The 24731-nt window shown below is 32.3% G+C and overlaps 1 protein-coding gene across 6 annotated transcripts; it reads left to right on the top strand.

Annotated features, from left to right (window-relative positions):
* The first annotated feature begins 3070 nt into the window (after nt 1-3070).
* LOC107031185 lies at nt 3071-15997 on the top strand. 6 transcript variants are annotated; one of them, XM_015232463.2, is made up of 10 exons: nt 3073-3228; nt 5136-5276; nt 5390-5584; nt 5906-6229; nt 6388-6601; nt 7333-7479; nt 7574-7695; nt 11745-11949; nt 13117-13370; nt 15581-15997. In XM_015232463.2, exons 3-10 carry the CDS (start codon nt 5478-5480, stop codon nt 15747-15749), a joined length of 1542 nt encoding a protein of 513 aa, XP_015087949.1. In that variant the 5' UTR covers nt 3073-3228; nt 5136-5276; nt 5390-5477; the 3' UTR covers nt 15750-15997. The 6 variants fall into 6 exon arrangements, with proteins under 6 accessions (XP_015087953.1, XP_015087949.1, XP_015087952.1 ...); XM_015232464.2 differs by having other exon boundaries at nt 3218-3356; XM_015232467.2 differs by lacking the exons at nt 5136-5276; nt 15581-15997 and adding an exon at nt 15254-15493 and having other exon boundaries at nt 3071-3228.
* Nucleotides 15998-24731: the final 8734 nt, after the last annotated feature.

Raw genomic sequence — 24731 nt, 5'->3', positions numbered from 1 at the left:
TTTGGGGGGGGGGGGGATAGAATATGCCTAGACCGTTTGTCTATTCTGAAAGAGAATGACTATTGCTGAGATTTTGGGGTTGCCAGAAAAATATGAAATGAAGCTGCTCAAGTTGACAATTTGATAGAATTGGTTAAAGATAAGGATTTGTTGGTCTTAGCCAATTTGTTGGTTGTTGGGATAGTATGGACATTTATATCTATCATAAAGGGCGAGTATCTTTTTTTTTAATCAAAACTACACATGTGACCAATGAGTCTTTTGAGATCACATGCAATGAAGTGGATAGACCTAATATAGAATCTACCAACAAAGTTGGTGAAGGTCTCAATGCACCTTTTGATAAAGAAATAACACTTATTGATGGTAGAGAACAAATTGTCAGGGTTCAAAAGTCAAATATGATAGAAAATTGCAGCAGAAACACAAATGAGGTTGAAGATGAATTTAAGTTTTCTAGTGAAGAAGAAGGTTCGAAGGAAGATGAAGTAGAAACTATTGTGCACAGTGGCATTGAAAGTGATGAGAATGTTGACTTTTGTAGTGACGATGATGGTTATGGGAGACATATTCATGAAGAGCTGAGCATAGTTAAGAAGGATTTGAAAGCATATTTGAAGAAAAAAAAGAGCTAAGAAAAAAAAATTGCTGAGTGTTTTCTGAGAGAAATTATCATAGATCTTAATTTTGAAGACATTGATAAACCCAAGAAAAAAAATAACTAGTAAGCTAGTAAGTGATGAACCTCTTATGATAGTATTCGTGGGGAAGAGATGTTGAAAGATCGGATATTTTAAAGGTAAGAAAGAAGGACAAATGGGTCTCATATGATCCAATATGAAAAAAAGTTGTGAGGAAAATTTAATATGGTACTTGAAAATGTGAAAAAATTCAGAGAAGCTTTGAGCAAGTACGCAATAGAGAGAGGTTGTCAACTATATAAGATCCACAATGATCAAAGAAGGGCCATATTAAAATGCAAAGCTAATGGTTGTCCTTGAATACTTCATGCAAACAAAGATTTCAAATCTTTTGATTTCATTATAAAAACCTACAATCCTAGACATAAATGTTACAGGATCAATACCAACACAATGTGCAACTCTAAGTTTTTGACTAACTACTATAAAAGTAGAATTGTTTCTCAACCTTGCATAAAGGGAGGAGAAATACAAAATATGATCAGTACAGACATAGGATTGTATGTTGGTACGTTAGTTGTTTAAAGGCCAAAAAAATGATGTTGAAAAGATAATGGGTGGTCATATTGTTGAGTTTAGTAGTTGAGTTGAAAAATATAATTGTGTTAAACTAATTGTTGGGAAAATTATAAATAGACTAATGGAGAGAGAAACTGTATCTTTTATGCATTTCAAAATTTTCATATTGAGCAATAGACTCTTTATACTTTTCTCTTAATTTTGGAGTTTTGAGAGATCATATAATTGACAATTGAGGATTTGAAAAGTTGTTCAATAGATTCAAAATTTAGGAAATTTGTTTATAGAGTTAAGGTGAAAAAATGTATACTGACATGAAAATGCTCAAGACTGACGTAGAAGTACTTTTTTACTATCTAGATTCTGATGCAGACCATCAACAACAAAGAAAACTAGAGAAAAAGGAGAAGAAAAATAGGGAAACAAAAAAAAAGAACTGATTCAATATAGAAATACTGTATATATTATGTATATTAAATTGATGAAAATCAACTTAAAAATAGGACAACTACTACGGTTAGTTGCAAGAAAAATGGTATTCGGAAGAATATAAACGATAAAGTTTATGGAAAGGAAGAGTGAATGACAACCAAATGGAAGGGTTTTTGTTAAGATTCAATTCTGTTATCCTTATGTGATTGATATTTAAATTTAATTAAAAAAGGTGAAAGGAGTGAGAATCACACACGTCTTCATAGATGAGAAAATGAGTCAACCTTTTACAATGATATTCAAAACTTTTGAGGGGCAATAGAACACTTACAAAGTTAAGGTGTTCTTTTGAAGATTTGAGATAACTTCAATGATGATCTTGAGTGTGTTTGGTAGGACGGAAAATGTTTTCCAAGAAAATATTTTCTTGGAAAACAAGTGGATTTGTAACTTATTTTCTCATGTTGGGTTGGTGAATATAAAATATTTTTTAATGTTTGGCTGGTGAATGAAAAATATATTCTAAAAAATATCTTTTATTTTTGGCTTGAGACTAGAACATATTCTTTAGGAAAATAATTTATGATTCGAAAATTAGCCCCATAATTGATCTAGGACCTGATCTTAACACCCAAACTAGGACAAACTCCAATGACTATTTCAAAATCTGACCCAGGACCTGACCCATACTTTCGATCCAAAATCTGACCAGGAAAATATTTTCCAAAAAAAAAAAATTTTTTTTAAAAAATATTTAAAATATTTTTCCATTTTTAATTTTTTTTGACGGCCTAGGTTGGGGGTGGGGGGGAGATGAAAGTGGTGTAAAAAATAAAAAAAATAATTTAAATTTGTGATTATTTTTAAAAAAAAATTTGAACAAAGTGAGGGGGTCTAAGGTATGGAATGGAGTAAAAAATAAAATTTTAAAAAGTTAAAATATTTTTTTCAAAATGATTTTTTTGTGGGAGTGGGGGAAAGGATTGGAGTTGGGTTCGGTAATTAAAATTTAAATTTTTTTGTAAAAAAATTTTAAAATATTTTTTTGTTTGTTTTGGGGGAGGCGGGTTAATTTGGGTGGTAGGGAATTGGGGTTTGGTTAGAAGGTATGAGTAAAAATATTCGAAATTGAAAAAATAAAAAAAAATTGAAAATTTTAATTCTTTTTTAGATGGACAGGGTTGGATTTGGGGTACGGAGTAGGATAAGAAAAAAAATTAAAGGATAAAGTAGAATTTAGGAATTTTCTTAAATTTTGAAGGTAATTTAAAAAAAATATTCCTATTCAAAAAATATTTATTTAAGCCAACTAAAAATAAAAAAATTAATTTTTTTGATCGTACAACACACCTTTTATGTTTTTTCTCTTTCAAAATTCAATTGGATGGATCAAGATTAGCCTATAATAGAATCTGAGCAGCCGCTCCAACTAAAGCAAACCAAACAAATAAGCAGCACAAATAAAGGGTGTGCGGTATTTGACTTTTGGTATATATGTGAATATCATTGTGGTGGTTATCCTCCTGTGCGGGTATTTGGTCCATCCATCACTCCACCTACAAACATTTCCAATCGAGTAAGCTTCGTTCCCACCACTGCTTTCCCTATCGCTTTCTCCGTTTTTCTCCTCTCCCTCTATGGTATCTAGGGTTTTATTCTGCTCGCACGGATTGTGCCTTTACACATCAGTGAGTTTCTAGAGTTGTAAGGATTCTGCCTTCCGCTAGAAAATCATTGATATGTGTATCGCTGTTGCTGATTAAAGTATATGTTCTTCAATGCTCTGTCCGATTTTATAAATTTTGTGCATTTTGTTTGTTGAAGTGAACACGATACGTGAGGAGCTTTATTAGTATGGTTTTTGTTGGTATCATAGATGCTATGGTGAAGTGTAATACACTTTGTGAATAGTACAATCCAAATATGCGGGGAACTAGAATGCTACTTCTTTTTATGCATACATTTGTATTGTATTTTGATGTTTTATGATAGTTTATTTTTTTTAAGGGTGCAAGTGGTTGTTTAGCCTTTCTAAAGCTTCATTTACAATTTTTACAGGTCATATTTAGGGCGGACAAATGTAATTTGATTCAAGTTTTATTTGTCTAATGCGTTGGGATTTTACAGAAGTTTGATTAACTCTATTATAATGTAATAAGACAAAACTCATTGTTTTTTTTCTTCTTGTTGGAATTCATATGTATGGGTGAGAACATGTTTCATTCATACACTATGAAAGTTGCATAGTCATGTTTTTGCTTTCTGCAAATTTGGAGCAACAATGCACTTCGACTCTCGTATGTTAAGCTGCCTTCTAATTTAATCCAAATACAAAAGATTAAATGTGTCTTAGCGATAGGCAAATTAACGTGACATAGTCGAGGGGAGGTACCATGTTGTATGTTATTCACATATGACATAGTTATTGATTGACGGGACTCGTGATGGAGTTAACAATAGGCTAGAAGTTTGGAAACAATATCTAGAATCTAAAAGTTTCAAGTTAAGCAAGACTAAAATCGAGGATCTAAAGTGCAAGTTGCTGGGCTGTAAACACATGAAGTGAAGGTGGAAGTGAAGATAGATACACAAGTAATACCCCAAGAGAGGAAGTTTCAAGTATCTTGGGTCTATGATCCAATTAACAGGGAGATTGGTAATGATGTCACATATCGTATTGGAGCAGATTGAGTGAAATGGAGGTTCGCATTTGGGTTATTTTGTGATAAGAATGTGTAACCAAGGTTGAAGCTAAGTTCTACGAGGCAGAATGTTGGCTAGTCAGGAACGCATACGATCAGAAGATGAAGGTAGCAAAGATGAGGATGCTCAGATGGATGTGTGTGCATACTAGGGGAGATAAAGATTATGAACCAGGTTATACAAGACAAGGTGGGAGTGACATTCGTGGCAGGCAAGACGAGGGAAGCAGTGTTGAGATAGTTCGTGCATATGAAGAGGAGGTGCACGGATGCACCGGTAAGGAGGTTTGAGAAGTTGACTATAATAGGATTTGGGAAAGGTAGAGATAGGCAAGGAGAAGTTGAGGGAGGTGCTTAGATAGGACATGACACATTTTAAATTATTGAGGACCACATATAGAATGATATGGAGGTCGAGAATAAGGGTAGAGGGGTGGTATGTAGTAAGTGTTGTCGTACTTTTATTTGGGAGAGGCAAGCTGTCAATCTCCTCTTCTCCTTATTTAGAGTCCGTTTGGCTTAACTTAAAAAAGTAGTTTTTTGGAAGTAGTTTTTAAAAAGTCAAACTTTAGTAACTTTTACGTTAAAAAATGAAAAGTAGGGGAGTATTTACTTTTTAACTTTTTTAAAGTCATTTTAAACTTAATTTTAAACTTTGCCAAACACTCCTAAAATCTAAAAATGACTTAATAGTAGGTTTGACCAACTTTTAAGCCAATCCAAGCATGCTTTTAGTAGTATTAGTTAGTATTCACGTAGTGTCTTATTCTTCATTTTTCAGAACTACCTGTTGCACCAAGTGTCTATCGGGAACAACCTCTCTACCCTACAAAGGTAGGGTAAGGTCTGGTACATCCTACCCTCCCCATACCTCTCTTGTGGGATTACATTGGTTATGCCATTGTTGTACAAAAGAAAAAAGGTAAAATATGTAACATAGCACATCACGTGGAAAAGAAAAAAATTATTAGGATACTTTTTTGCAGGGACTGGATGTTCATCATTGTAATTGATTTATCATTTATTGTTATGCAGTTGTTGCTTTGGAAGTCAAGGTCGTGTGAGCATCTTGCAGTATGTGAAAAATCAATTGAATCTTTTTAGTAAGAAAACAAAATTACAGATGGCAGGACAGGTGGCTTTCACATCAAGTTTTAAGCTGCTTGACAGTGGACAGCTCTTGAAACAGCAACTCTTCATGCCGAAAAGCTCACCTATGTTAATGCACAGGTCTTGTTTCCTGATCTGACCACTTAGATTTCTCTGGATATTTATTTTTTGAGATAAAGGTAACCAGATTTCTATGGATATAGTTGCAAAAAAAAGATGAAATTGTAAAACATAGCTCGAAGACTGTGTCACTCTAAAGCTTCTTTATCCCTTAGAGTTTCTAGTTATGGAGTTTAAATTTAGGCTTCCGTGTTTGAATAGACAGGCCTTCCTCTTATTTTTTATTGCATAGCCATCAATATAATAAGGTCATTCCCATTTTTTTGTTAAAGAAAGAAATTTCATTTCAGTAATGTCTGATACTCACAATCTATGGCTCAGGGGATTTTGCTTTGGGAGTTGTAAAATATCTCGCTTTCCATCATCGAGCATGTGGAAGGTCATTACTCCGTACTTAATGAAGTTGGAGAGAAGATCAAAAATGCAAAGTTGCAAGAGTTGCTTTTGCCTCGCTTCTCTTGTTGATGCTGATGCTATAGTAACTTCTGAATGGGTTCCTACCATTGACCAAATGCTTCTCATGACCAGCATAGTCCTTACATATATAGCTGGAGTAATACCTACTGTAAAAAATTCTCCTTTAGATACTGGAGGAAAGATCCAAAGTGGAGATGTGGACCCTGAAAGGATGACCTCTTTGGGTAGGTAAGAATGGTTGTTAGACCAGTGCATTTTTATGTGGTATTGTTAGTTAACTGAAGGTGTTTTGCAGTCTTTTGACAACATTTGATCCATGTAACTTTTTAATTGTTAGATCTATGTGTCACTTTTCATTGTTAATTCTTTTCCATGTTTAACTGCAGTGTGAGGAGAAACAATGATCGCATCAGCATAGAATTTGCATGGGATGTCGTAAAAGAAAAACTAATGAATTCTCGGTCTTCCATAAAACAAGTGGATCTTGGTGCTATTGAATTTGAACAGAATCGTGGAAAACAACCTTCAAATTTGTCCGCCCTTGCTCAAGGTCCAAGGTTAAGGCTGTTGTGGGCGTCCTTTCAATTGCTCAAGAAAGAGGCAGGCACTGTCTCTATCATTGCCTTATTAGATAAAATATCTTGGTGATACTTTAAACTAGACTCATTCACTCATGAAATTAGTGGAGCATAGTGAAACAATTTAGGTACATATGAATTTGTCTCTGAAGAAAACATCTTGTACTAGATCCTTCATAATCTTACTGAAAGTACACTTAGGATTCAACCATTCTTAAAAGTGGAGTGGTATACCAGTTTTAATATCCCTCGCAAGCTCCACTATGTTCACTTGGAGCGCAGATAACATAATACGGGGGTTGAAAATAGGGTCATACAACATGAATGGGTTTGAGCATTTGGCTCTCATACCTTGTTAATAAAATACACGTACAATTGACTCATGAGTCCTACATTGGTCGATATATGAGCTAGTCTCTTTACTTTGTATTGGACAATTCTCATCCCATAAGCTAGCTTTTGGAATTAAGGTCGAATGTTCATTTTTCTTAACATGGTAGCAAAATCCTGTGCATCCCGGTTGTTGGGTTTCCATTGTTGTGCTCTCATGTTATATTATCCACTCTCCAGATGTGGTTTTAACATCTCACATTGATTGAGGATATGAGTTATAGCCTTATGAGCTATCTCTCAGGATTGAGTTAGGCCTAAGGTCCATTTTTTTGAAGATGGAAGAGCAGAAGTGATGGCTTTATAGTTCATTTTGTTTTTCCTTTCCTTTTCTGTCTTTAATAATGGTTTACACCTTAACAGGTAGATAGTATTTCTGCAAATGCTGTTACCTCCGGCAATGATGACTCTCTGGGCATTTTTAATGATGTCATTCAGAGGTTGTGCCAGCCTTTATGTGTTATTTGGCTTGAAGAGGAACTCTCTCTGCGAAATGGCAAAACTAACACAGTATGACTTGAAATATGTATTTATATTTTGGGAAAGAACATAAGGCTGCAAGTCTGTATTATTTAGATCTTTCTTCTTTCTATTGCATTGTCAGGAATATCTTTCTTCAGCAATTAATAACTTAAATGGATATGGAGTCCTGACAAACATCAGAAAGTCAGGGAAGGAGCAACTATTTGCTGAATTTATTTGTGTTCTTAGCTTTGGTTTTCTCAGGTAAGAAAATTAGCCCTTGCTTCTCTTATTCATGAATGTACAATGAACAATGTAATTCTTGTTCTTATAATTTTTTTTGTTTGTTTACCTTTTATTTGGGCTAAGAGCTAGTCGTCATTATACCTGCTGCCAACAATATTCCCGCTATATTCATGTAGCATAATTTTAGCAGAATGAGTTGCATGTATGATTCTTTCATTTTAAACTGTATGTTGGAGCTGTTGATGTCTTGAAAAAGCTTTTGAGATGTTCCTAAATCTCTTTGAACAAATCTCTTGTTGAACTTTGCTTGAAAAAAAGAATTTCACTTGATTCAACAAAGCAATGAATGATTTTTCTGAATTCATAGAAGATACGACATTACTGAATGTGCAATTAGCAGGCAGTAATTTCGCTTGGAGGAAAGGGGAAGGCCATGATATAGCTGCTAGACTTGATAGATTCCTGATATTTGAAGAGTGGGAAATCTCTTTTAGAAACACTAAACAATCAGTCTTGCACAATTCACTTCTGATCACTGTCCTATAGTCCTCCGTGAGAGGACTAATTCTTTTTTCAAATTTGAGAATACTATACTAAATGTTCAAATATTACTGAATTTTTTTTTATTAATGAAAAAAATGACGTTATGGAAAGAAAACACAAAAATAACATCGTTTGTTTTGATCAAATACCAATGCAATCGGAACACGAATCTTTTGACATCATTACAAGTCCAATGGATTAATGCAACATAATGACCCTTACTATGCCAATTTAAACAAGTTGCAATTCAAAGTGAATACTCCTATAAAATTTTTGGCTCTTTGACTTTTAACATGCAAATAATAGTGAAGTATTTCACATGTGTTATAAGATAAATGATGGGAAACAAGTAGAATTGAAAATGAATGGGAAGTTGTTCTGTAGTTCATACTTCATTTAATAGATGTGACACATCTGCCGAATGACCTCATCTATAAGTCGTTTTCACCATTTTTTTGCTTTGTTTTACCCTTAGTTCTTCCATTTAGAATGAAGAGATCCATAGAATGAACAAAAGAAGAGTAATTTTTTGGATCACATAATTAAATGCATAATAAATAGAATACATATAAGCCACAATTAATGAAGAAGCATTTTACAAAGTTTGGATAGTACAAATCAGACTGAAAAACTCACTGGAAAATAGCAAGCTAAAAAAGAAATTAAAATTACCGTCGCAACTTTGTACAATGCTTCTTTATTTCCAGCATTTATGCACCTACTAATAAATGAAGCCCTTTTATTTATTTGTTCTCTTGTTCTCACAGACCAAGAGAATTTTGGGAAGTCCTCAAATGATACCTTCTGGTAAACGCTTTCTTCACTTGCTAAAGTGTTAAATAGCATTGAACTGAAAAAAACAATAAATTAGGGAAATAGTGATGAAAGCAAAAATTAAGAAATCTCCCTATATATAATTCTTTATATATACCTCAATCGGAGACTTATTAAGTCTTTGAATGACCTAGAAGCCACTCTTTCAACAATATCTATCAGCGTGCCTTTTTCAATCGTTTCTATTGAAGCACAAATCTTCTTCATAATTTTTGTTTTAAGGAAATTTTGGGGTTGTGTAAGGGAAGAGTTTCGTGGAGTGTTTTTGAATAGAATGGGTGTGAGTTGTAATTGTTAGTGTTGTAAAAGGTTATTTTTGGAAGATTCAAAATTTTGTAACACGTGGTGGGTGAGCCGTGTCACACTACTTGTGAAATCCTTTTAATTTTTTTTAATGTAAAGATGAAGTTATTAGGTAAAAAGAGTAAAGAAGACGCCCGTTAATTTTTTTTTATTGATTTAATAAAATGATACATTCATGATTATATGTATAAATAAATGTAAGAATTTTATTACATAAATAAGTTACCGATTCCAAATATTCCAATGAACTCAAAGATGTTCATTAACTGTGGCTTATATGTATGCTATATATTATGCATTTAATTATGTGATCCAAAACCCATTACTCTTCTTTTATTCATTCTACGAAACTCTTCATTCTAATGGAAGAACTAAAGGTAAAACAATAAAATGGTGAAGACGACTTAATATATATGCTGCCATTTGGCAGATGTGTCCCATCCATTAAATGAACTACGAAACAACTTCTAATTCATTTTCAATTCCACTTATTTCTCATCATTATCTTACAACATGCGAAATGCTTCACTATTATTGGCATGTTAGAAGCCAAAGAACCAAAATTTTTACAGAGTATTCACTTTGAATTGTAACTTGTTTAAATTGACATAATGAGGGTCATTGTGTTGCATTAATCTATTTGGACTTATAATGATGTCAAACGATTGGTGTTCCAATTGCATTGGTATTTGATCAAAATAAAGATGTTATTTTTGTGTTTTGTTTCCATAACGTCATTTTTTTCTTTAATAAAAAACAATTCAGTAATATTTGAACATTTAGTAATATTGGTGGTGGTTATGGACTGAAAATTTCAAGGGAAGAGTTAGAGCTTGGTGGGATCTTGTGCTAGTAAACCAGATTACATCTCACCTTTTAAATTAAAAGCTCTGAAAATGAAACCTGTGAAATTAGGTCTTAGGCCTAACTCACACCCCAAAAGCTATCTCAAGCCTTATAAGGAGTCCATCCATCTCATTAACCACCGATGTGAGACTTTTGTCATTCTTTAACACCCCACCTCACACCCAGTGCTTAGCATCTAGTGCGTGGGCAATTTTGATTTTGGGGGCACAACATCGGGTGAGACGGGCCCTGCTCTAATACCATGTGAAATTAGGTCTTAGGCCTAACTCACATCCCAAAAGCTAGCTCAAAGGGAGGAGGATTGCCCAAGCCTTATAAGGAGTCCACTCATCTCATTAACCACCGATGTGGGACTTTTGTCATTCTTTAACAAAACCTAAAGAATGGAGGAGAACTATCCAGGGCAATTTGGGGTTACAAAAACAAAAATATCTTTAGTCAATTGACTAAGAGGAAATTCAAGATCAAAGACTATTAACTGCCGATAAGGCATAGCCTTTCTTCTGAGAGAGGATTTAGGCAAGTAGATCCTTTGTCCCCTTTCCTTTTGTTTTGGCAATGGAGGGTCTTAATCGGAAATAGAGTGTTATCAGCATATTGAAAATGGGAAATGGCTATTTCCGATTCTCAGTACTTCACATCAACTGGGGTAAAAGCTTTTACCCACTAAAAGTAAATGAGATACCTGATCTCATCAGTTTAGCCAATATTTTGGGGGGTAACGTAGGAGAGCTACCAACTGTATATCTTGGAATGCCTTTGGGATCTAAGAGTAAATCAAAAGGTATCTGTGTTTTTTAGGATCTTCAAACAGTTTGAAAAAAGAGAGTAGATCAAAGGGTATCTGGAACACTGTTTTGGAGAAATGTGAAAAGAAGCTTGTCAACTGGAAGAGCCAATTCCTGTCTCTAGGAGGTAGAGTGACACATGTCAACAGTGTTTTAGATGCTTTACCTACTTACATGATGTCCCTGTTCTCCATGCTAGTCAATGATAATGAACAAAGAATTTTCTCTGGCAAGGTGATTCCATATCGTATGTGGAAGAAACTCTAAACTAAGAACAATAAAACAAAAGATAAGCCCAAATTCTTTTTAATTAGGCTCTATAGTCTGGTCCCTGTCCCTAGAGATAGACATAATTGAAGTATTTGAAGACTTTAGAAGTCCTTCCAACTTGTCACCTTAGCAGCAGTAAAGTGTAGCTAAAACTGAAACAGAACCAAAGTCGTGGCCTATTACTGTTTCATATGTTCTTCCTGCAGTTTGTATTGAACAAAATAACAAAAAGTAGATGGACATAATTGAAGTATTTGAAGACTTTAGAAGTCCTTCCAACTTGTCACCTTAGCAGCAGCAAAGTGTAGCTAAAACTGAAATAGAACCAAAGTCGTGGCCTATTACTGTTTCTTATGTTCTTCCTGCAGTTGGTGTTGTTGGATGTCCCTGTGGAGTCTGGAGTCCCAACCAAAAAAAAAATCCCAAAAATGTCTTAATGTTCTTTTTTGTCTATCATGGCAGGAAACCTGGCTTTTATAATGATAGCTTGTTTATGGAGCACGGAGTTTCTATACTGGAGGATTTGGTTATAATATTGGCAGATGGGATTGCAAGTATGTATTTGGAGCTTATATCTGTTGATAGTAGTATGTCAAATGAAATGAACAACCTTGGGTTGAGTTTATGTACATTGTCAACCCGAGCACTTCAGAAATTACGCAACGAGGTATTGAACTTCTCCGAGACTACAAACACATTCTTTTATTTGTTAATCATTGACCCTCTTTGTATATATACACAATTTATCTTCACTTGGGATTGTGTTTTCTCTTTCTTATATATTCTTCTCTGCACCAAAAGGGTGTGCCTAATGGTCAAGGAAGTGAGTTGTAAATCTATGATATCAGGCTTAAATCCCAGCAGATACAAAAAACTAGATGATTTCTCCTATGCCTAAGCCTTGGTAGGTAGAATTACGCAGTACCTATGTTGGTGGGAGGTAGCAAGAGTTCTTTGGAATAGTTAAGGTGCACGCAAGTTGGCCCCTACTACCATTATAAAAAAAACATTCTTCTCCACTTCACTTCAATAGAGATTGCAAGTTCTGGCACCCTTTTTTTTCTGTGCTTATGTTTTCAGTTGGTGGTTAGGTTTCGTTTTTCCTTATATTTCATCATAAAAGTTTAAATTAAAGAAACCAAAATAATGTAGGCTTTCGAATCTTGTGGTCTTATACTAAAGATATATAGGATGTACCAAAGTTTTTTTTAATCTTGTGGTCGTAAATATGTTATGTGGAAAGTTGAAATTAAAGAGCAGCAAAAAAGGAAAGAGACATACTTTTTGAAACGGACTAAAAAGAAAAGTAAAACAAATTGAATTGGAGGAAGTAATATTGTTCTACCTTTTCGATGGACAGGCTATCTCAAAGTTAATTGAACAATGTTAGACGTGCTTTGGGTGTGTTTTATGTCATGCTTGTTTGTTGAAATTTACAGGTTGTATGGTAGCCTTCAAAATACTAGTGTACTACAATGCAATTTCTGGATTTTCCAGTTAAAGCCGTTGAAAAAGGTAAAATAAAATTCCAAAATTGATTCTTTGTTATGGTGTAGCCAGAAGTGCACAACTTTTCTCCGGAATGCAACACTTTCAGCGCCCCTGTCGTCTGACAAGCAAAATATTACTGCCTCCATTTTGCTTACGTGTTCTGTTATTTGGGTTTGTGTGACCTTTTTATTTTATTTTCTTTATCAAATGATACTCTTGTAAAATCACAAATGTTTTGAAGTCTAAAGCTATAAGCCAGCTGCTGTATCAGAGGACATGCATTTTGCAATTGATAACATATTGATCTAGTGATGAATAATTGCATTTTGAAATGTTTAAACAGGCTGCTATGAACCAATGGTTGCATCAGAACATGGAAGCTGTTGTCTCCATGTATGAAGATCGGTTTGACTTGTACACCTTTCAACACCAGCTTATCGAGGAATCTAGCAAGAGCAAAGTTCAAAATGATAATTGGTGGAAGAAGCTTAGGGTGATGAGTTCTCAGCCTGTTTTATCTCAATTGAGTACTATTTTGATCAACCAAATCTCTATACCTGTTAAACGCACCAAGGAACTGAGGGCCTTGACTGGATGGTAAGTAGAAGCCTTTATTCTCATGCTTATTTTGTATTGTGTATTTCAATTTTGGTCTTCTTCTTGTGATGCCCTGGGACCTGGGATCTTCTTGGGTGATTGTCACCGTTCGTAGTTGTGGGTGATTTAAGTAACTTTTGGACTTAAGTCCGTTAATTGTGATACTTGAGTCACAATGTTAGAACTGTAATTCTACAACTAATCTTTAAAGTTTTTGATTAAGTAGAATATTAAACTTCATTCCCAATGTTGGAACTGCTATACAACAACATACCATGTGGGGTCTGGGGAGGATAAAGTGTACGCAAACCTTAAGATGTCTTTAATAACTACAAATTTATAGGATAATGTTGTGATGGTATATAGAGGAAATGCATGATTGTGTACCTAGAGAGTTGCATTGACAATTGGGGACACTAAGTGGACAGAATTGCAATTATAATTCTAGGACATGACAGTAAGGTTCAGGACACTTGCTCTACTGCTGAGCAGTTAGGGAATTGTTGATAAAAATAATGGCTGTTGTTTGTTTATATTTTCTTAAGAGATGTTGATACGAATCAACTTACTTTAAAAAAAACAAGGAAATAATGCGAAAACAAAAATATGAAGATTAAAGATGAGCAAAATTCGAGAAATAAATTCCCACATCTCAAAAATTAATTACTAAGAACCCTATTGTTTGTGGTAGACCTAATAAGTGGATCAGGGCTAATCATGTTTACTAGCAGCTTCAATTCAAGAACTTAGATGAAAGTGATCTAGACCCTTAATTGAGTCAATAATTAGTATAGGACAATTACTTTCTTCAATTAATCGCGTAGAACCATAGATATCATGCACAAATCAATCTTACCTCTCAAAATAAATACTCCTTCCGTTCACTTTTTATTGCCATGGTTTCCTTTTTTAGAGTCAAACAATAGAGCTTTGACAAACATTTTGCGATGTATTTTTTCATCATATTGATATGCAAAAAATTGCAATTTATAGTACTTTTCGTATAGTTACTGAATATTTAAATTTTTTGTTGAAAATATCGAATTAATGTAATCTAATATAACTTTGAAAATTAGTCAAATTGACTTTTGAAAAAAACGCTACATGACAATTAAAAGTAGACGGAGGGAGTAGTTCTTATAAGGTTGGGTGATAAACTCCATGTAGCCAATATACAAATGTGTAAAGAAAATAACTCTCAATAATATTACTGATAATGCTGTGTTTAAAAAACAAAGGTAATACCCCTATATAGGGCACAATGTGTACCTCTCTCCCAGACACCATGAGATTCAGATTCTACTTTTATGGAATTAAGTAGTAAAATTTAACTAGGGAACTTTAAACTAAGAAACGTAAAACTAGGAAAACAAGTAGAAACTAATGTCACACTTCTTCCCAAAACTACCTAACAAAAGAAGGGAAGTTTCAATTTTAGAACCAAAAACCACACACCTAAGTAGCCCCTTTTAGTTGTGAAATTGCAGCTCTTTTGGGCGTGATTCTCAGTCCATTTTTCGAAAGAATTTTCAGCTCTTTTGGGGTTCTATGTGGGCCCCGATCTTCCTCCTCTTGTACTTAGGCTTGGAGTATAAAATATGTAAAGCACTTAGCCCACTCTTCGCCATAATTCTTGGGCTCTTCTTCCACGATAAGTATCTTCTTAATTTCCCATTGAAGGCCAGCAACCTTGTCTTGCATTTTATTAGCTTGAGACCTTGACGACAGTCTTCTTAGGGCTTCTATACCTTCATCCTTTTCCGTGGAGCTATCAGATGTGGGGTGAAGATTTATATTGTTGAGCCCCATGAAATAATGAGAATCTTCGTTATTAGACAAATATATGTTTGTTGATGCTTTTTTGTTTTAAATATCATATGCAGTGCAGAATTGCCTGAAACATTGGAAGTTCTAATGCTGTTTATTGAGATTTGGTCTTGTATTGCAAGAAGTTATTTCACATGGGGTATAGTTAGTTGGTTTTATTACACCAGTGATTATATTGGCACCTGAAGCCTCAACAGACTTTACATCTTATTCCTTGTACAAAAACATGCCTGATAACAGATTCTTGTTACTGATGATCACATTCTCCATTTATACATCAAAACATGTTTGAATAATCTTGTTAGTGCCCTTTGTAATGTGTTGGCATTAGCAAGCCCAAAATATAATTTACTTACTGTCGTTGTCTTACTTTATCCTTTCAGGAGATATTACTACAGCCTTCTCCTTGAATTGGCTGATATTGCCATGCCGATGATAAGAACTGTCATTTCTAGGTTGAGCGATGCTATCTCATTTTTTCTGGTTAGCTTGATAGGGCGGTCCTTGGGACTTATCTATACTGGGATAAGACAATCCCTGCGATGGAAGTAAAACTAGTAGTAGTCAGTTCTTTGCATTCACTACAAAATTTTCTTCATTGTTTACAGATGCATGAGAGAATGCTTCAATTCTTTTTAGGTGCCCATTTAAACATTCTCTGGTTAATTTCTTACTTTTTGTTTCCCAGTACTAGTTAAAATTTTAACTGTTGAAGAAACTTCCTTAAAGTTACTCTTCTATTGAAGTTTATTTTGTGATTGTTATCTTGTAGTATATTATTGTATTGTACTCAGAGTTCACACTGTTATCTTGTAGCATATTATTGTATGAAACCCAAAGTATTCAAAGTGAATTCATGTAAAACTACTATTATTAATTATGGAAAGTAGAGTCAAGTGTTATACAAGACTCGCATAGATAGTACTAAGAACGGCTTTGCACCACCACCCATGGAATCAAGAAAGACCTCTCAGTCTGTTAATTCTTACTTTGTCTGGATCTGGTAAGTTAACCCGTGTTGAGTCAAATTAAGTCCGTCCTTGATGAAAAGAAAAAAATCCAAAAGATGTAAAAGGAAAAGTTATGAAAGATAGTCTTTGTGCTGTGTCCCTACCATGTTTTACTCTTCAAATTTCTTTTCTTAAGAATCTTCTTATACCTTTATTAATTAACGCAATAGTTCATAGTGTTTTTACTTTGCATAAAGTAATCTTTCCCACTTTCCCTTCCCGGGTGAGGGGGTTAGTTGTAAGAGCAAAGTGGAAATACTGGATGGGGAAGTTGGGTGGTCAAATAATTACTTTTAAACATTCTTCTTTATAGGGAGACGAACTCCACAAATGTTTTAATTAAGTGTTTTGTAGGGACTTTTTTACTTTTCTATGTTTGGTCAGGAAAAAAGTTCTTTAAAAATGAAGAAAATGATTAAATGAGTTGCACAAGTGATATTCAAAGTTTATCGTCTCCACCCAATCTCCCCAACCCTAATCCCTTGCCACCCAAGAATCTCCATTTTCCATCCCATCACGCTTCATAGTGTTTTACTAGATAACATATAAATGTTCTTCGCATAATATTTACTGCTTACTTATCAAATACTAAAAAATAAGTAAAAATTCATTTATTTTCCCAGATATTATTTCTAGGAAATTATTTTCCACATTTTCACTTTTAAAATTTTTAGAGTCTATATTTTTACATGTCACTATGAGTCTATAACCTATCGCGGTCTCTTTTGGTGTGGATAAGTTAATGTGATTTTCTTGATTCATCGTGGTTAAACATATTTAAAATGGTTAATAAACCTAACTAGGATATATTTTACCCTTCTTTCTCAGAGTGTGTGAAATGATTGACAAACTTTTATATGTTATTTCACCTTTTTATAAAAATAAATAAAAAATGTGTGGTGGTTAGGTTGTGGCTATCAATCAACTTCAATTTATTGTAATTAATTTTACAAATCCTTCTGATTGCATTATGTGTTGTGACATAAGATTTGTGAATAATTTGAGAATACTTACAAGAAAACGCATTTTCCTCCTCCTCTGCATTTGCTTAATATGTGTCAGTATCACATTAGGGAGGGTGAAGTCGACAAAATTAAAAGTAGGATCCTAATTTGAGATACAAAAACAGAAAATTGGGCATGTTTTGGGGAAGTGATGAGGCATCAATTATCCAAGAAATAGATATGCAAATATGTGGAGATAATTATTGAAAACACCTTAAACTTAGACGTGAGTCATTAGTTTTATCTTCGAGTAATCGACAGACTTGACTAACTAAACTTAAATATACCCTAGATCTTGCAACATGAGTAAAATACACCCTTAAATTCTCGTCAAGTTTAGTAGTTACTCAACACTTCTGTCAGCTAATTATTAAGAGTAAATATGTTGCTGCTACGAGAGTTTGAGACTACATGCTATGTTAACTGATAGATCGGGGGTGTATCTAAGTTTAATTAGTCAATAAAAGGTTACTTTTAAAGTTGTCAATAGTTGAAAACGAAAATAGTAGTTTGATTTCAATACTTTTTTTTTCTTTCTAAAATGAGATATTTATGGAGGACTAATTATTAAGCAATTAGGATGTGATGATATTATATGTTGGTGAAGTATGGACCACGATATAGTAATAATTATTATTAATGTTGTGGTACATGCAGCTTTGACAAGGATAGATTTAAGGCCGCGTGCTGGATTGCTCAGCCTCATATCCCTACACATAAAGGCCTCTATCAATGATCATCAACTTCATAAGCATGCATGCAAGAATTAAAAGAAAAGGCAAGGAGATCTTCTTTTTATAAATTCTTAATATTAAAAGTGTATGATTTATCGACCCATCTAAACTTTAAGCTATTAAAGAAAATACGATTTTAATCACTTTATTTTAGTTTGCAACAATTTTTAAACATATGAAAAATAAATAAACCATACAAATAAAATATGAAGAAACATAATTTTATTGATTAAGATAGCGGGTACAATTCTGTTGATCCCTTGATTCTACTCTCCTAGGATTTATCCATGATTTGAGGCCCGTTAGTGGCGTATTTCTCGAGCTAGGATGATTTAGATTTTGACCTCTCTATATGAATAATCCATTAATTTGTGGAGTATTCAATATCTTGATCTCTATGGAATTTTTGAGATGTTTTTAAAGGGAATTTAGTACCCTTTATATAGGCATAAACTAGGGTTTATAGTTGAGTAGCCTCCAAGAATCCTTATCTGAGTTGAACACAATTTGTAGGGTCCCAACTTGAATTGAACGCATCTTGTAGAGTCCCACAAAATTTCAATGTCTACAAATGCCCCACAAAATTTCAATGTCTACAAATGCCCCCTGCTTCAAGGCTTGACAGAGTGTAGACTTGTGAAACTCAAAGACGAGGCTTGAAGTACTCATTTTTCCACGTTTACACTTTCAGATTTTCAGATTTGATTTAAGCGAGAAGATATGAAGGGCAAATTTGGTCCCACTGGGCGTGCCAATTTTGTTTGAAACAAATTTTAAGCATATGGAAAATAAACAAACCATACAAATAAAATATGAAGAAACATAATTTTATTGATTAAGATAGCGGGTACAATTATGTTGATCCCTTGATTCTACTCTCCTAGGATTTATCCATGATTCGAGGGCCACTAGTGGCGTATTTCTCGAACTAGGATGATTTAGATTTTGACCTCTCTATATGCATAATCCATCAATTCGTGGAGCATTCGAGATCTTGATCTCTTTATGGAATTTTTGAGATGTCTTTTAAGGGAATTTAGTACCCTTATATAGGCATAAACTAGGGTTTAGGGTTGAATAGCCTCCAAGAATCCTTATCTGAGCTGAACACAATTTGTAGAGTCCCAACTCAAATTGAACGTATCTTATAGAGTCCCACAAAATTTCAATATCTACAATTATATCTTTTGATTTTTTTTTAAAAAGCCAACCATGTAAGAATTTGTTTTAATGTAATAGATGGTATATAAAGCTCGAAACCAGAAGTCCAGAGCCTCTGGCCACTTTAATACCATATGAAATTGTGAAATCATTTGCTTAAAAGCTTAAGCTATAAAAGATTGCTTACTTATGAAATATGTTTATGACTTCATGTTCATGTTATACTTAAAAAGGTAAAATATCACATACTTTTCCAAGCGGATGACCTAATAAAACATTTTGTAAACTTCCTTTGGCAACATGTTGGAAGCTTTCCTTGTGATAAAATATTAGTGACCTAATTAATAGGATTCAACTATGCATGCATATATTTCACATATGTATAACTCTTTTAATATATATATACTAACATATTAGAATTCATGTCAGCACAGACTCAATATATGTTACTTCCTCTTTAATAATTTATGTGACACTAGTAAAATTTAAAAATATACAAAATTAAAGAAGAAAAAAGGGGTGAATCATTTGATTAATCTTCAAGATGAGTTCCTTAAATGTGAATAGTGCATTTGTGCCCTATTGATATGGATTTTTAGCCCACCCCACCCCACCCCACCCCCATGCACTCAAACAACAAAGAAAAAGAAAAAGAAAAGGAAAAAGATAGGTGATGAAGCTTTAGATCATGAAGTGCCATTATCATCTTTATGGGGACAGACAAATGGTTCGCCTCTACACCCCCACAAACTCCCCCAATTTTGAGTTTGGCGCGAATTTAAGATTTCTAAAATACTGATATTTAATATGTTAGGTAAATAATTCAAACATTCAATCAAGTACATCATTTAGCTTATTTATAGCATGAGTATCAACAAATAATATTATGTCAACTTTTAAAATCTATATCTACATACACTACCTAGTTTTACAGATCGGTCAGGTGTTCAAACCCATATTTTAGCCTATAAAATTCGCACATGATTTCTTATGACTTATTACAAAAAGAAAAATGATTTAAAGTTATATATTATTAGTGTAAATATTTTAGTACCGTCTAGTCATTTTTATATGTTGTAGTTAGGTAACTTGTCTTAATTTAAAATTATGAATTTCACATTATTTTTTATATTGATATTCTTCAAATGACATGATAGTGTATTTTTCGTAAAATATATTGTAGAACGTAAATTCTTAGTAAAAAACAACGGACTATTGCATATTATCTTACTTATAAGAAAGTCAAGTGACGTATGTTATCTAAAATATCAATACCAACAAATATAATCTAACACCATTGAAAAACTATGACTATGAGAATAGGAAAAACTTAGGTTTGACTAATTATAATACAATTGTCTTTAACCCCATTTTTATAAATCTAATTGTTGTTGCATTGTATCATTCATTAGGTGTCAATGATATATTTTCTTATCAATACTGTAGAAATCTAACACTATTAAAAATATTCCTATGCTTTATTCTTTCGAAGGTAACAAAAAATACAAAACTTAGTGAGCGGATTATTTATTTAGTTTTTTCAAGTAGACGCGTAAAAAATGTTGAAGAAGGGATATGAAGAAAATCTTATTGGGAGCGTCACTCTCAAATAAGTCTTTCACTTTGCGATTCAAATTTAATTAAAGCTTCAAATGCGAAGTTGAAAAGCAATATTTATACATGTATATGTTTATATATATACACTCTCCAAGATAGTTGTAACCATAGAATATATATTATGGCCCCAGGTAGCAACCTAAATATAAATATGTTAAGCTTTTTCCCGTCTTTAGAAAAGATAATTAAATTTCTAATTGGAATGAAAGTTAGTAAGATAAAGTGGTATCATGCATTAAACAAAGAATTGTTTGACCATGTTTATGCGTGGATATTTAATTTGAAAGTCACGATTATCTAATTATTTTTGTCATATGATCCTAATTACATTTTTATATTTTTCACATTCAATTCTAGCTACAATATTTCTATTTTATTCATTCAATACTTTTAATATTTCTATTAGTGTTTTGACATGACACGTCAAAAATATCTCCATTCACCATGACCTGTGAGCTTCCCATCCCATTAAAATTTTTGTCTCCCCTCAAAAAAAATAAAGAGAGAAGAAACTAAGTAAATAATGTCGAGGTATACAAAATATAAATATTTTTTGTCAAGTAGCTTAGACACCGCCATTAAAATTCTTATTGAAAGTCAAAAACAACAAATTAAACCAACTATTTATATAGTACACAATAATAAACTAAATAAAAAATAAGGGGATAAAATTCCAGCTTGATTAAATTGACTTTGGAAAATCATGTAACACAACTCCACGACCACAAACCATCACTATTAAAACCAAACATATCTAGCTAGCCCATCTTGCATGCACACTCAGACTAAAAGACAAAATAAATTGAAATTTCGTCATCTTTAATTAAATTTTGAGATTTTTATACGAGAAATATAGCTCTTAGAGTAATAATACCCTCTCATCTCACAAATCAAATATTATGAGTTCCGATTGTGATAAAGGAGTCACAGTTCATTTTATTTTCCATACACAAAAAATACATAAGTCTTTGTTTTACGATAATGTACTATCTAATTAATTTAGATTAATGTGTTATACATGTTAATTGGACCATAAGAAAGAAAATGTTGGCCTTTTGGCTATGAGGTATATGTAGGTTGTAATTGATCAAATGAAAGAAAATTGGTTGGAGAACATGATACTCAAATAATTAATGGTAGTGAGATATGGATGTGTCATTTGCTTATGTAAGGTTGTTGACATTTTAGGACACAAATAGTAGTAATTGAGATACGGTTGTGTTTTCTTGAAAAAAGTTGAAAATGATTTCTGACTTTTTTGGTACTATATAATTAACAAATCATTCATATACTAGTAAGTAATAATAATCTTGTAAATGTTTCATTCTTATTGACTTTGTTCATGCTAATTAGGCAAACCGTCACATGTAATGCCTTTCTATCTTATACCCTATTTTTGGGTTTCATCATTTTCAATTATTTATATGTGATTTTCATTTAGTGTTTGTTATTTATATTGCGGTCTTTGGATTTATGTCAGGAAATTTAATATTAAGGTTAAACGCTGTTTAACAAAGGTGATTTTGTATTCAGATGGACTCAAATTCAAAATCTCTCATTAATTAAGAATAAAAAAAAGTGCTTATTAATTAAACCACCAAAATAATTGTTGGTGGCTTTATTAGTTTTGATTTGCTCCTTTTCCTTGTTTTGTTTACCATATCCACTTTATTATATGATTTATTCAAGTTTATAATAATTGTTTTGTCATGCTTACGACATTCGTTTTCCATCCAAAATAATGGATTACTCTCTATGATCTGTTCATGAAAAAATGAATACATCGAAACATGCTATAATATAGTAATTCTTTTAAGCTATTTGAACAGAATGTAAAATTGCATCCAACGATTATAAATTCAAAATTTAAACTTTTCTACTATTAACAAAACTAAAAATTTGAATAGAGATTTGTAAAAAGCACAAGTATCTGAAACTATATTAAGGAGTTTCAACAATTAATATATATTGTTATACTTATACAATGTAATTTCTCAATAAAAGGTGCTTTTGTAACCCCCCCCCCCCCAGCAAAAGATGACTATGCCCTTAGATTTGACCTTCATAATACTTAAAGAACTATGGAATGACCTATTACGTATTAAAACAAAAATTCGAGAGTCAAACTGTTTAAGTTAGGCAGGCACAAATGTTCAAATTTTTTGTAATAAAATTTATATATTTGTAAGCTATGTAAAAAACATTATAAATCATAATAATTGATAATTTAAAATGTTTAAACAATCTATAAAAATTTACGTTTAAAGATGGATTTTTTTAAATCTTAAAATCTAAAAAGTGTTACATAAAATAATAGTAAAGAAGCAATTTTTTTCAAAATAAATAAATAAAAATAGAGGGTGTTGGGACCCAGCGTGCATGGGAACATTATGGAGACAAGACAAAAGCCTATATATTCAATCGTTTTTAGTGCCGGTGGTGTGCGTTCAATCGAATACGATACTTTTTTTGTCTCCTCTTTTTATCTTTTACAATTCACACCCACAATTTTAGTTTTATACATTATTATCATATAATTTGTTTTATATTATCAGGTCAAGTCAAATTTATCTATCGTTAATTTGATTTGACATAAAAAAATTTAAAAAAAGAATTTTTTTAAAAAAAATTATGATTTAAAATAATATAGATATTTATGTGGCTAAAAGTCATTTTATTTAAGATAAAATGATCATTTAAAATTAAATTATTACATAATAGTTAATAATCATATACTAAAAAGGAAAATAAGTTATATAAATTGTAGCAAAATTGATATGTTAAGTTGAAAATTAGAATAACCATGTGCAAGGGTGGATCTACATTTTGCGTTTGGGTGGATCTAAAACATATCTTATGTTCGTGTTAGGAAATGTACTTACTATGATAAATAATTTATAAAATAAATATTATAATTTTATTTTAAGAATTTAAAATTCAAAGTTTCGCCTCTTTTTTCTGTTATCTAATCAGTAAAGTTAGGTCAGAGGTGGCTCAACAGTGTTAAAAAAAAGACATGTGTCTTAGGCCCCTAAATTTAAGCGATTTCATTTTTAATATTAATAGGTTATAAGTTATTATTTTTTAACAAATATTAAATACTATTTGTAGAAAAAGTAAAAATTTTCATGAAAAATGAACGAATTATTAGAAAAAATTGACATATTTAGAGTACTATATCTCATGAAAAATAATTTAAAATAAGAATGATTATATTATCAACTGAAAACTAGAAGAAATCAATTACATAAAAGTTATTAACAATTCAAATATAAGGCCCCGTTTAATTTTAGCTTTAGGCCACTAATATACTTGAGCCGCTCGTAAATTAGGTTGATAGATAGTTTAAAAATTCTTATAATAATTAGTGTTGTAACTTGAGATCCTTTTTCTTTTCAGTAACATGAAAAAATAATAGTACTACGTACCTTAATTCTCATTAACATGAAGATAAATATATAAAGCTGAACATGATAAAGAAATGCTAACAAATAGAGATTAATTAATTGGAGTAATAATTACTCAAAAGCCAAAAGGGATCAGCACTAGTAAGTCTTTTGAACATTCCACTAGTTAAATGATAGATTAAATTAGTATTAACAGTTTCCATAGCTATATTTCGAGTTAATTACAACCATATATGCGTATAACTAATTTATTTGGTACTGTAAAAACGCATTATAATTTAATATTCTCAACATATGTAAAGCCTAATATATTGATCTTGTGTTATCAAGTTTATTATTAGCTAGATATTAGTCATACCTAACAACATGAGCATTATAGAATAATTCAAAACCAAATATAGTGATAAAATTATTTGTGATTATGGCTGCCCATTTTGTGTTTCAAAAATAACTATGAGAAACGTCGAATTTTAACAAGTTAAAATGTGCTGCTATCTAACAAATATCTATTTTCGAAAAATATAAATTGACTTTGAATATATGATGCCTGAAATTACATACAAGTGAAGTTTATATATATATATATATATATATATATATA

The sequence above is a fragment of the Solanum pennellii genome, chromosome 9 (genome assembly GCF_001406875.1).
Source record: "Solanum pennellii chromosome 9, SPENNV200".
Classification (NCBI taxonomy): Eukaryota; Viridiplantae; Streptophyta; class Magnoliopsida; order Solanales; family Solanaceae; genus Solanum; species Solanum pennellii.
This window is presented reverse-complemented; position numbering and strand designations above follow the sequence as displayed.

Coding starts and splice junctions, on each gene's coding strand:
- LOC107031185 (XM_015232463.2), top strand. CDS start 5,478: ATGGCAGGACAGGTGGCTTTCACATCAAGTTTTAAGCTGCTTGACAGT. Junction 6,602..7,332: donor TTCAATTGCTCAAGAAAGAG/GCAGGCACTGTC, acceptor ACACCTTAACAG/GTAGATAGTATTTCTGCAAA. Junction 7,480..7,573: donor GAAATGGCAAAACTAACACA/GTATGACTTGAA, acceptor TTGCATTGTCAG/GAATATCTTTCTTCAGCAAT.